We start from the raw sequence: 13,440 nt of genomic DNA on the forward strand, positions 1-13,440 counted from the left end.
ATCTGGAAACGAAACTGAGACTCGGAGTTTCCCGAGAACACCTCTCCAGTTTGATAGTATCCGGACTTTGACGGTATTTAAGGAATTGGCAGCACGATACAAGTGACATATTGTTACACAGCTGGTCAGCTTTCTAGGCACATCTTTCCCCCCAGCATTGATCTCGTCTTATTTGGAACTGTTGAACCTTTTAAAAACGACAGTGCGTGAACTCAACATCGGCTGCACCGGCTGATAGCTTCTTACAGGTAAGAGACTGTTTTTGCAGGAAATTGTCGGCACAATTTTCGCAAATTTGAATGTATTGCGAAACTATTAAGCCCGTCAACAAATATTCATGAGGCCCGTATATTTAACACACAGACATGGTGTGTGTTGCGCTTTTGTTGTTCTTCTTCAATGAATTATAATTCAATGGAAACGCATTAACACAACGCAACAGTTCAGACAGACATTACATTTATGCAATGAATATAAAATACCTGGCATTTTGCACCGAAGGTATTATTCTGATAGAGTACTCTCCCATTCATTCTTTCCTACACCCCCCTTTATCAGTGCAAGTCCTTTAAGGTCGTGTTGTTTTCTGTGCGCTCATATTAGAATGGTTTTGGTAATAACATCTGCGACCCGGACTTCATACTCGCCAGCTTCCTCTGTGATGAAATTCAGAAATTGAATATTAAAAATAAGAAAGATTGATCCTCTCATGTAAAATGAATGGCTACATTACAGTCTAAGAACAGTATGTAAATAAATGAAATACATGTTAACACAACCAACTACTGTTATTTCTATCAATAAAAAATGTTATATTTGTGAGAGACTTGAATATAATGGACATTTGGAAGAAAGTGTGCTCATTCATTTATAGGCTAAATATAAATTGCTATTTTTTCATATCGGTCTTTAATCCAGCTCCATTATAGCAGGTAAAAACTGACAGCTTGGAATATTACTGTCAGATACTGTTCCCCCTCTGTTCCGTAGGAAAGGAGGCTCTCACATCATTCAAATTCATAATACTGACTTCTTTTCCCACAACAGATAAGTCCTGTGATTTTCAGGCTGATGTTACTAAATTTGACCATTTAAAACAGGGCTGTCAGGATGTGCTTTACCTGCTATAATGGAGCTGGCTTTAAGACAGATATGATAAAATAGCAATTTATATTTAGCCTATAAATGAAGGAGCACACTTTCTTCCAAATGTCCATTATATTCAAAATGAAAAGTCTCTCACAAATATAACATTTTTTATTGATAGAAATAACAGTAGTTGGTTGTGTTAATAAATACATAGAAACACAAACATATGTGCTGGTGTCCCAGTTTAAAAATATAACTAGACAGTCATGAAACTTGGATTTCCCTTCTACAATACAACATCTTCAGATAAAACTCCTGACTTCATACTCGCCAGCTTCCTCTGTGATGAAATTCAGAAATTGAATATTAAAAATAAGACAGAGTGATGCCCTCATGTAAAATTAATGGCTACATTACAGTCTAAGAACAGTATGTAAATACATTAAATACATGTTAATGGACGGTTCACATAAGCACTCAAAGGTTGAGTTTTGGTCTCTGATTTTTTGCTGATATAAACATGTTAACAATTTCTAAACACATGTGGTTGTAAAGTAACTAAATGGTGCCCCCTACTGGAGACCTGGAAACCATAACAGTTATAGAAAACCCATACACATGAGTCTGGTGCAGGTATTTAAATGAAAAGTCCTTGTCATAATGATGTAGGCCTGCTCCCTCTCCCTTGGATTATTGCTGTTTTTTTTATACTTCTGAGTTTATTTCAGTGTTCTCTGGGTAATGAAAGCTACATTATTACAATTACAAATGTCATCCTAAATATAAAAAGAGAAACAAGATAAGCACCCTGGTCAATGAAAGGGCTGAGTTCAGAATAAAACAGCAAATGTGACATTTTCTTTTGTCCTGCAGAAATGTCTTACTCTAAACCTCTGCTCATCCCATGGCTGCGGGAGAGGATCAACAGTGAAAGGTATCCCGGTGTCCAATGGACTAACCCGGAGCAAACAGAGTTCTCTATCCCCTGGAAACATGCGTTGAGACAGGACTCCTCTGACACTGATATTCTTATCTTTAAGGTAATAGTGGATATTAAAGTAGAGTGGAAAGTATGTCTCATGAGAGGTGTCTGCACACTTAAGATACAATAAAGAATCATTTGATCTGCTCACTGTGTTTGTCTTTCACCGTTTCTTCCCTGCAGGCCTGGGCAGAGGTGAGTGGAAACGGCCGAGCTCAGGGAGACGCCTCAGTGTGGAAGAGGAACTTCCGCAGCGCCCTTCGAGCCAAGAAATTCAAACTGGTTTCTGACAACAAGAATGACGCAGCGCACCCCCATAAAGTTTTTGGCTGGCCGAACAAGTCAGCACCAGGAGGTGAGGATCATCCAGGGCGACCATAGACACACATCTTTTGGTCTTTAAGTGTAATGAACAACAGGTAGGTAAAGACAGGCAGTGCGATGAAACGCACAAAAACAAAATAAACTAAGAGATTGGATATGTGTGATTCTCTGGTGCCTAGCATAAGTGCGCAAAAGCTACACATCAGATTGTTTTCTGGATTCTTCTCTTGCACTTCACTGCAAATTCGCCTGTTTGTCTTTGCAATTGTCGCAAGCTTCGGAGAGGCTTTAATTGTTGTTCATGTAGTCGTGCTGTTGAGGGTTACAAATGAAAGAAATACAGGAATCAGTTAGTACAGTAAATGCACCATGATAAGTGCTGATTAATGCTCACATACACATGATGTGTACTTTACATATCTGATCAACTTCTTACCTGAGGAGACTCATCACATCTCTGTATTTTTCTAACTTTCTATGGTTAAGATTTGTGAAGCTTCTATGCTAATGTAGAGCGTGTCTGTCAGAACTAGTTTTTAAGAAGATTATCAGATTAAAGAAATGTTTCTGATGAGAGTCTTAATGATGAAAAGAGGGTAAGCAGCAGATTGTAAGTGAGCACTTTTTTTTCTTCTGTGTCAAAGGTAACTCTTCTGCTGGATCCCAGGAACAGGATGACCCTGATTTACTTGAGGAGTGCCCCCTTCCCATACAAGAAGTAAGCTCAAAAAGCTTAAAAATAAATTGTGATAGACCTTTTTTTTTGTAAGAATATGAACTCATAGAGATATGTGTCTGTAATATTTCAGAGCCAGGTTGTCCCATGCTTAGATGACTTTATCTTTCGTCAAAACGAAAATGCGCTTTCTGGTAAGAAGCCCTGCATCGCTGTGAATTTATACATTTGATAGAAGAGAATTGTATTTGTTCTTTTTTTTCTGATCAAATATTTGCCAGCAGACTCCGCTGGGCACAACGATATTCTCCAGGAGTGTCTACAGGCATTGAAAATTGACCCTGAAACAGGTAGACTAATTTCTTCTTCCTCAGTGCTGCAATACGAGCAGAAAACAAGAACCTACTTTCTCAAAACACTTCCTCCAACTTTTCCACAGAGGGCTTTGAGCCTCCTCCCGAGCAACAGCAGCTACAGATCCCGGCTGTGATTGGTGCACAAGCGTTTCCTGGGCAACAGCAGTATCCAGTAACGTTTGAGGGTGCAGTAGTGGAAGCTGGGTTTCCAGAGCAACCAGCATGTCCAATGGAGGGAGCCGTGGGAGGGTCATCTGACAGGGCGGAGCAGTTTCTGCAGACTATTATCCAGACCACGGATGGAAACAGTTTCAGTAAGTTGATGAATGACACTGAAAACACGAATGTTGAACAAAGAATCAAAAATCATATCAAAATGTTGAATGGAGTCTGTTTTATATGGGCTGTACAACATGTAAGAATAAATCAAAGCAGGATTAAAGAGGTATATCGTTAAAAGAAGATTTTCACACTTTTCCTCTTTCTGAATCCTCAGGGACACAGTTCAGGATATTGGTGTACTACAGAGGAGTGAAAGTGTCTGAACAGCTGGTTAACAATGAAGCTGGATTTCGCCTCGTCTACAGGTGATGTTAGATTATAGGTACCATGCAAGAAAACCTGCCTGAGAAATGTTTATTACATCTGTGATTTAGCAATGTATGCTTCAGCATTCATGTGAAAGAATGGATACAAAGATTTATACTTCTCAAATGTCTGAACTGAAATGAATTAGATAATTACTAATTCATTGTTATTAACCAAATGGCCTAGCTTAGTGTAAAGGTCGGAAACATGGGGAAATTAGTAAACCCACCTTTTGTGTTCTAACATAGGCTTCCAAGTCCCTCAAAAGCAGGGGTTCCCAAAGTGGTGGTAGGGACCCCCTGGAGGGTCGCAAAACACAAATGGGGGGTCGTGAGATGTATTTCAGAATATTTATTTTTTGAATGATCTAAAAATAGTACATTTTACCCATGATTGTAAAAAAATATAGACAAAAATAGTAGCTAAACTTGTAATAAAACCACAAAAATAGAAAATGTAATGAGTTTTCTGCCTTTCTTTGTTGCCAGACGACTCCTAAGTTTAGGGTTAGTGAACAGTTAATTATCAAAAGCATCAGTAGCAGTAGGTTAATTCATAATGGCACAGGAAACACAATCACATGCTCATATAGGTAGACTAATTTTCTGCAGACCAGCTAAATGAAGCCACATTAAATCACTTTGAGGGGACATTGGGGGTCGCGAGTCTTTGGCACCTATATTTTGGGGGTCTTGGGCTGACATGTTTGGGAATTCCTGCTCTAAAGCTCCTACTACCAAGTTTAGTGTTAAATATCTCATCATTTGTAGCTAAACTTTATGCTAAGCATAGATATTAAAGTAGTGTCAAGTCTCATCAGAAAGTCAATTATGTGAGCTAGGAGATGGTTAGCTTGGCTCATCATTAAAACTTGAAATAGAAAAGGCAGTGTTAAAAGTGTTAAATATATTAGAGTATACTTGTTAGCCCTTGCTAACCTTTCTGAAAACATGGAATGTTTTGTTTCTTTAATCTTTGTTTTTTTTCTGAAAGAAGTGCTTAGCTAAGCTAACCATCTCCTGGCTTTGTCCAGATATTTACTGTATAGATGTGAGAGTACTATCAATATCCTCATTAACACTAAGCCAGAAGGTCATTTGTATTTGTTTCTTTATTTAGAAGCATGTAGCTTGAGGTAGTTTATCCCTCCTGTTATGTTGTGGGTCAAAATGACCCTTTTTAAAGTCTATTTTAGGTAATATATGCCTTCCAAACCAGCTAAATGCAGCATAAAAACCTGGGCAGCATGTGACAGAAGAGGTGTCTCGTGTTAATTTATCAACTTCACTTCATAAAAAAGAATAAAATTCAAAATGTGAAATAAAATAAACAAAATGTCATGTAAAACTATTCTATTTATATTTATATTTAGGGCTTTCCAATGTATATTAAAAAAAAGTTTTAACATTAATTTTAATGAAAAACGAGTGAGTTATCCTCATTGAACCATGATCTGTTAGAATTAAAGAACACCAATGGACCAAATCTCGATTTAAATGGTTAGTAATGGAGATAACAATTAGATTAAAAACAAATGTGCATTGGGATTTTTTGGGGTTCTGACACTTTTGGATAATTGAATATGCCCCGGGTAAAGTTGGCCCAGGAACATTATAGCTGCTCCAGAGAAACGAACATAACAGCAGGGTTAAAGATAAGATAAGTTATGAGCTAGAAACAGCTTCCCTTACTCTTTTTAAAGGTATCAATATCTACTTACTAGCCATCTTAAGGCGCATTGATTAATACATTCTCTATTGTTTGTTTAATCCTGTATTTATAGCTTAGCACTGTACTTAGCCAAGCAAACATCTCCTTGCTGGAACCACATGCTAACCACAGAGATGAGATTGGTATAAATATTAATGAGATTCACTTCTTTAATTTTCTAAATTTGAAATGATTTTTTCCATATTACTTTAAATCTAATGAATGAAATGTCATCACATCAGGCCTGAACTCAACGGGACAGTTTTTGATCCAGAGACAGGCCTCTCCATCGTCTCTCTGCCAAGTCCTGGAGCCATGCTTGACCAAACCCAAACCAGACTGACCCAGCAAATCCTGAACAAACTGGGCGATGGTCTGGATGTGGGGGTGTCAGGCCCTGTGGTTTACAGCCAGAGACAAGGGGAAATCAAAGCTTTTTGGAGCCTCTCCAAGCATGACAGCAGCAGACAGATCCAAGAGATTTCTAAACTGCAACCTGTTCCGCTGTTTCAGTTCAAGGACTTTGTGCAAGGTGGGTGAGAGAAAAATCATTTAGCATATTATATAGCATACCTTAGCATACATGTGCTGTTGGGTTGATGTCGTGATAAATCATCCTTTCTCCCCAGGTATATTGGACTTCATTGAACGTAGTGACTCTCCTCCCTGCTCCCTCTTCTTCTGCCTTGGGGAGAAGTGGCCTGACCCAGAAGGCAGGCCTTGGGTGAAGAAACTCATTACAGTGGAGGTGAAAAACCTTGAAATTATTTAAATGCTGCCAGTGGTGTATTCCCTGATAACTTTAAGCAGTATTTCACTTTGGCAGAGGTTTATTTTTTTGCTGCACCTACCCCCATCAAATGTCATGACTATTCAAACCCCCGAAACAGCCCACTCAAGAGAGCCGTAGACAGAAGCACATTTCAAGAGGAAATTTTCTCTCTGTATTGATTCATTTAACTGACAGAGAAGGCAGGAATACCAGTGATGACAGCTGATCCCTGTGGCATTGAAGGTCTTGAAACAGGAGTTCATGCTGCAAAGTAAAAGCTTGCACAAAAAGTTGCAGTAGATAGTCTGACATGTCTCATTTCCTGCAGCTTGAATTGTACGGCTGCTATTAAATTCTGTCATCATGCTTTTGTCACAGCACCTCATTTTTTTTTTTCTTTCTTCTTAGGTTGTCCTAACCTCGATGGAGTTGCTGAAGAACCTGGCTGTTGAGGGCGGCTCCTCCTCCTTGCGGTCTGTGGAGCTGCAGATGTCGCTCGAAGAGATGATGGAACTGTCGTAACACACTGGGTCATCGTTTACCCATTCCGCATCCTCAAACTATAACCACAAGATAAGACTATCATTATGGTTCTGGGTTTGCTGGTTCTGCAAACACAGGAATCATACTTAAGTTGCAACTTGCACCATGTTTTTAACATAATTATGGGCTCTTAAATTTAATGAAACAGTTATTTTTCTACAAAATAATGGGACCAACCAGGGTGATGTAACACACATTTTATGCCATTAGAGGCTTTATTAGTGCCAACGTACCATGCTGCCTACTGCAGCAGAGACAAGCAGCTACATAAAAGAAGAGCTGTCACTCAACTCAAGAGGTAAACAGAAAAACAGCATTACCTTGAAACTGCAGACAAATGCTATTCAGAGGTTGTCAGTCATCATGGCCATCGTTTTATTGTATGTTTCCTTACAGCTATCATGCAGTGTGAAGAAATAAAGTTGGTACTAAGTTATTCAAATTTCTCTTTGTGTTTACATTTATTATCTGATAAACTAACTGCTAAAAATATACTCTTCAAAATTGAAAGCAGGGTGTCTACAGTGAGATGCAGATCTTGCAAATGTTTATTGAAAGCCGTCCTCTGTGTTTGTTCATATATAACCGGTGAGTGTGTATCAGATGCAGCCTGTACAAAGTTTACAATGAAGCAGCGCTACCGAAGACATCATGGTACACATAATACCCCTACAAACAACACAGTTTCAAGACATGATTAAAATAATAAAAGATATTTTGCTGACAGCTGACTTAACTCTCAATTCAAACTAGTGACTGAAACACTGCTGTTTAAGTATTGTCTGAATTTGAAAAATCGAGTCAAATGCAGATCTCTTTTTTTACATCATAAGTGTTTTGTTTTTTTTAGCTTTCACATGACTGACTGAGTTTAGGATCTCTGTTCTAACATCATAACATTTTCAACTCTACACATCAGATACGAGGGGAAATCAGTGAGCATTTGCCACGTTTGAGCTCTTCTCTCCTTCCTTTTCTTCTCCATCATTGTCTGACCCAGGCTCCCCATCCTCAGTGATGGAGTTTTCTCTGAGCCCCAACATTGGGACCAGCTTCCCTTCTGAGTTCACTCCCATTGGCTGGATTATCTGCTCCCTGCAGATTAAGTAAAACACATGGACAACATATTTTTCAGTAATTGCATTGCTCTTTTTAAGCGTATTTGATCTTTTTATGCCCTACTGGACCCTCTGAGATAACACAGATGAAAAAATGTTCTGGTTCAATGATCATTCCATAAACATGTTTCTTAAAGTGCTGTATCATGAAGCACTATGCCATATCATGCTAGCGGGGAACTACTCAGTGTTTGGCAAGAGATGTGGATGACTATGATATTAAATACAAGTGTAGTGCAAACACACAAAAGAACAGAGCCAGCAGCCTTTTTGTTGCTTCATTTAAATGAGAACAAGTTTGAGGAATAGGGTCAATCAGAACCTAATTTATTTCCACAGCATGTCTGGAAATCTGTCTTTAATATTTTCCTCAAGGAATATATTTTCTTAGACCAGCTGAGAAAGAAGTTAAATGCCTTTTCAGAGTTCTATTTTAAACACGATCGGGGAAAGGTCATTAAGAGACTGTTCCACTCACCTGGACAGTTTATTAAAAAGTATGATCAGCCTCTTTGCCTCCTCCTCCTTCTCCTCCTCCGTCATGCCCTCTATGGGGTCTGGCTGCTGTGCCTCCACCCGCCCTGTCACCGGGTTCACACGATCTTTGACCTGAAGATACTCCTCTGTGTCCGAGTCCGAGTCGCTTGAGTACTGGGCGTCAGAACGGAGGGTCATGGATGTCTGGCCTCCCAACAAACCCCTAGTAGCCAGCAGGCCTGCTGCATTACCATAGCCTGTGTACTTCACAAACCGTCTCACTGAGAGAAGACGCAAGGAGGGGAGAGAGATAAACGCCACGTTAGATGTATACCTTTTAAATGTATACCTTCTTATCTTTATGCCTAAAAGTTGTGATGATGTGAAGTGTTACCATTTTCCTTGCAAAGGACAAAAATGAGGTCAGCAGCACAATGTTTGAGGTCTGTGTCCAGATGAGTCATGAGGCGGATCAGGCGACTCTTCACGGTGGAGCCTTCCTCTGGCCTGTGCGATACGTCTCTCAGAGGAGGCAAGATCTAAAAAATAATGCAGCAAACATTTGATGTCATCCAACACGGAGGGAAATTTAACAAGAGTTCTGTCAGGATTTTACGTATTGGGGGTTATTACATGTCTCCTGACGTAATGCCGTGTTTCTCTGTGGGCCCTGCAGCTCTCTGTCAGCAGGTTGAGGACTGGTGTTAGCTTCTCCTTCATCTTATCACGCTGAAAATATTGGAAAATAAAAAGACTCTCTTAGAGTTTTTCACTAAAAGAAAACAGTCTGTTATTTAGTGGTTTCTCTGCAGGGTAAGCTCTCTTTTACCGACTCCAGGCGTCTCTCCATGAACAGCAGCAGGATGTGAACACAGTCCATGTTGACGCCCTTACTCTGCTGGGAGTCCGCCTGCAGAGGAGCCCCCAGCAGCACATCCAGACACTGCAGAGGTAGCGCTGACAGCAGGTTGACTGTGTGACTAAGAGGCAAACAGATCAGAGAAGAAGCGTATTCTCACTTCATATGTTCATAAAAAAATGCTTTTAATTTTCTGTTTTACAAATATAACTACAAAAAGCTACAAATCTCTATTTAAAGTTCACTAAAATGAACTTTTTTGCCATCATTTAGAAGACTTTTTGAATAAAACTTTCTTTTATAATCAAGAGCAGGCAGTAAAGAATCCTTTTATTTAGCTTATTTATACCCTGGCAGCACATGCCACATAATCAAAAGCAGTACCATAGTATTCAGATCATTTTCTATGGGGCTGTTCATGTCTATTTGAAATCATTATTGCCGCTTTGATATTTTTTCCATCCATCCTCGCTCTGTACATGCTCACCCCTGCAGTTCATCTGTGTCATCGGACAGCGTGCACTTCCTCATCAGGCATAGACGCAGGATCGCCACCAGGTGACGGTAGAGAGCTGCATCTTCCTGAGGGGGAAAAGACACCAACACATCTCATGTCATTTTATACAGTGCAGGCTGAACTGGTCTGACACAAGAGAAACATCTTCAAAGTACAGCTAAGCAACAAAAGAAGTTAAGGATGTATTTTTTATTTCCTCAATCATCACACCTAAAGGCTGACAGCTTCATTCACCAACCCGTGGTCACTCACCTCACTCGGCTCCTGCCTGTGCGTGCTGTAGGTGATGTTGAAGAGGATTTTAAGGATCTCTATGACACGCTGAGAAGCCTCCAGTGAGATGGGTGCTGCTGCAGCTGCTACCTCTGGACCCACCACACACTCATACTGGTCCTTCCACTGAGCCTCCAAGCTGCTCTCCAGGGCTGCAGTGAGGATGGACACACCTCCCTCCTGTTAGAACACAACATGCGTGAGAGCAAGAATGAAGCCAGTTCAAAGGTGTGGAGAAGGAACCTTGGTTGATAATTATCTAATAATCAAGAGGAAACACAGCTGATCAGAAATGTCTACACATCAGTAATTTGCATTTACTGCAGGAGCTTCATAGTGAGTGAGGCTGAGTGACCTGTTGAAGTTGAGTCCTGAGCTCTGGCCGAAGAGCAGTTGTGAGGAACATGAGACGTAGCTCATAAAACTGAACACTGGAGGGAGATGAAGAGCTTGCACTGGAGGACACACGCTCTGTGAGGCCACACATGAGCCTGATGGAAAACAAAAACATGTTAGCAGATATAAAAGTGTGTTGATTTGTGTAAAAACTAGAGAAAGGTTATGATAAATCAGAACAACTGAATTTCCACTGAAATGAGCCTGTCACAATTTCTCAACTTCAATTCACTTTTTTCATAACTACCTTCTACCTTATTCTAAAAAGAGGAAGCCTTAACTTGACCAACATAATCTTGTATCTGTGTGCATGTTTCTGTCTCCACTGTGGGGAATCCCACCTGAGGGCACTGAACCTCTCCTGAGCCCAGGTGCTGTTGTACACGACGTTACACAACACCTTCATGGCCTCTTTCCTCTCCATCTCCTCTCCTGACCCCTCCCCCTCCTCCTCCTCATCTTCGTCTCCGTCCATCTTGCTCTCCCTGCGGTCCTTCTTCCCACGCTCAAGCACTTTGTTGTGGTCGCTGGCTTGGTGCAATTCATTAATGCTGGGCCTGTGACTCCCACACCAGCTGATGGTGTCCAGGTCTCCGCTGTTAGCAATGCTGATGTCGCTCTTGGCGTCGTCATCAAAGGCAGAGCACTCTTCGGCTTCATTGTCTTCTCCGTCCTCGGCAGTGCGACTCTGCAGCACTCTGGCCTTAGCGAGAGAAGTGATGATGTTATCATAGAAATCAGAGTCAGGGTCGCTGCTTTCGTCACTTGCATCATTCGAGGTCAGCCCGGCTACTCTAGCCAAAGTGATGAGGGCACCATCGGTCACCAGGGGGCCAAGAACCTTTTTGTCCCTGGAGAGGATCCTCAGGGAGCGAAGACATAATCTCAACACATGACATTTCATTTGTGATCTTATGAACCTCACAAGGACAACAGCTAAATTCTAGAGGAGAAAAGAGAAAAAGATTTAGCTTATGATACTCTTCTAAAGAAGCAACCTCAGGGCAAGCAGAGTGTGACAGCGTTGGTACCTGTCTGAGGACAAGGTCTCCATTCTCCTGTTTGTACTCGTCACAGTCTGAGTCAGAATCAAAGGTGTCCCTCACTTTATTCTTCCTGAACTGAGAAGAGCAAAGAAGAAATAAGATCACATGTTTTATACTGAAATGCAGTTTTAGAGTGCAAGCATTTAAAACCAACAGTTCTACTTGAGTCTCATTTGAATATTATCATATCAACTGTAGCAGCACAGTACCTCTTCTAGTTTTCTTTTCTGTTCAAGATGGACAGCATGATTTCGGTGAACAGGGCAGAAGAAGAAAAAGAAAGTCAAATCAGGATCTTTTTCTATCTCTATGGTGATTGAGGAGACATATTACACAATGTTCATCGAGTTTTCACAAAGCTGCTTAGAGCAGAGTTACTGAGGGACTGAGAACAGAGGCTGGGTCAACCTTGTCAAAGTGATATCATGTTCCTGAGTTAGAGGTGTGATATTTAACAACAGAGAAAAGTATGGAAGAAGACTGAGCAGGACCAAAGTTTTTGTAAATAAACTAAAACTAACAGTCTTGAACTTACATTAACATTCATAAATGGAATTTTGGATCAAAAGAAAAAAAAAAAAATCACAAAAAATCACAAAAAAATCACAAAAAATAACAAAAAATTAACCAAATTATTAAATGTAAATACAAATATTAGATTTAACAATCAATGTAGGTTGCACTTCAGCAGGTGAGTACTTATTTATCAAGTGTACTTGTTCAAGTGTGCACTTCAAGTGTGTCCTTGTCAGTGTAGTATACCTTTGTTAAAGTGTGCACCGAATCAGTTTTTCAATGAAGTATGTCCTTGTTTAAGTTTGCACTTCATCAAGTGTGTACTTGTTCGAGTGTGAAGCCAGCCAGTGGAGTATGTACATATTCAAAAGGGTAATTAATCAAGTATGTATTTGTCCAAGAGAACACCTTCGAGTGTGTACTTGTCAATCAAGTATGCAATTATTCCCGTATGAACTTCATCAAGTGTGTACTTCTTCAGTGTTCCTCTCAGAAAGTGTGTACTCGTCAATCAAGTATGTACCTGTTGAAGTGTGAACTAAATAACATGATATTTCACAATGTAAGTTAGAAACATATCAATGAAGGGAAATTCTGATTAGGGAGGCATATCTCCATGCAGGTAGGTAGGCAGATAGCCTTAGGTCAAAACACGTTTTAAGGTTTGTTTGTGTTCAATGTCTTTCCAACATTACTGGCAGTATTGAACTCACTATGAGCTTTCAGGTGTCCTTAAGAGTGCCTGAAACTTCTTCAACACAAAAACTCAAGTTTAGGCTCCCATGTTTAAGCTACTTTTCAGCCATGGGATGCTTGTGAATAAGACCCCAGATCTGCTGTGCAATGACAGCGATAACAGAGCTATGTGTTGAAAGGATTATTATGCAGTGTGTTACAGTGTCTCAATAACCCTGCTCAATCTGTCTGAGCATGCAAGAAGAGAGATTACTAATCACAGACACTCTGTGTTGCAGAGGTGAGGAGGGGGGGAGAGAACATGGATGAGTGGAGTTAATGGATAAGATGAGGTTAGGTACAAGAAACCCAGGTAACAGGTGTAGCATTGACCGACTTACTTTCCTCCGCTCCCTCTCCTCGGCATCAAAGAAGAAGCACTGTGCGTACTGAGAGAGAGAGAGGAAGACAAAGTGAGGGGCTGAAATTGTCATAAACAGCATGACACAGCATGTGTGAGCTT

General features: G+C 40.3%; 2 protein-coding genes across 9 annotated transcripts in view; one reads left to right on the forward strand and one right to left on the reverse strand.

Annotated features, from left to right (window-relative positions):
* On the forward strand, window positions 1–7,482 carry irf3 (interferon regulatory factor 3). Its single transcript, XM_034707507.1, has 11 exons — window positions 1–248; window positions 1,963–2,129; window positions 2,255–2,426; window positions 3,040–3,113; window positions 3,205–3,265; window positions 3,356–3,421; window positions 3,511–3,741; window positions 3,924–4,014; window positions 5,968–6,257; window positions 6,355–6,473; window positions 6,906–7,482. Exons 2-11 carry the CDS (start codon window positions 1,965–1,967, stop codon window positions 7,017–7,019), a joined length of 1,383 nt encoding a protein of 460 aa, XP_034563398.1. The 5' UTR covers window positions 1–248; window positions 1,963–1,964; the 3' UTR covers window positions 7,020–7,482.
* The window catches only part of LOC117829813 (synembryn-A), a 15,078-nt gene continuing 8,860 nt past the window's right edge, over window positions 7,223–13,440 (reverse strand). For all 8 annotated transcript variants that reach the window (XM_034707498.1, XM_034707506.1, XM_034707503.1 and 5 more), the window contains 12 exons: window positions 13,319–13,366; window positions 11,936–11,953; window positions 11,712–11,801; window positions 11,022–11,623; window positions 10,640–10,775; window positions 10,264–10,464; window positions 9,982–10,076; window positions 9,465–9,615; window positions 9,269–9,364; window positions 9,030–9,174; window positions 8,637–8,916; window positions 7,223–8,135 (listed from right to left, as the gene is read on the reverse strand). In XM_034707498.1, the coding sequence (XP_034563389.1) occupies window positions 7,973–8,135; window positions 8,637–8,916; window positions 9,030–9,174; window positions 9,269–9,364; window positions 9,465–9,615; window positions 9,982–10,076; window positions 10,264–10,464; window positions 10,640–10,775; window positions 11,022–11,623; window positions 11,712–11,801; window positions 11,936–11,953; window positions 13,319–13,366 (2,025 nt within the window). In that variant the 3' untranslated portion in view covers window positions 7,223–7,972. The remainder of the gene's footprint in view (window positions 8,136–8,636; window positions 8,917–9,029; window positions 9,175–9,268; window positions 9,365–9,464; window positions 9,616–9,981; window positions 10,077–10,263; window positions 10,465–10,639; window positions 10,776–11,021; window positions 11,624–11,711; window positions 11,802–11,935; window positions 11,954–13,318; window positions 13,367–13,440) is intronic.

Source organism: Notolabrus celidotus, chromosome 18, assembly GCF_009762535.1.
Source record: "Notolabrus celidotus isolate fNotCel1 chromosome 18, fNotCel1.pri, whole genome shotgun sequence".
In the NCBI taxonomy this organism is placed as follows: domain Eukaryota; kingdom Metazoa; phylum Chordata; class Actinopteri; order Labriformes; family Labridae; genus Notolabrus; species Notolabrus celidotus.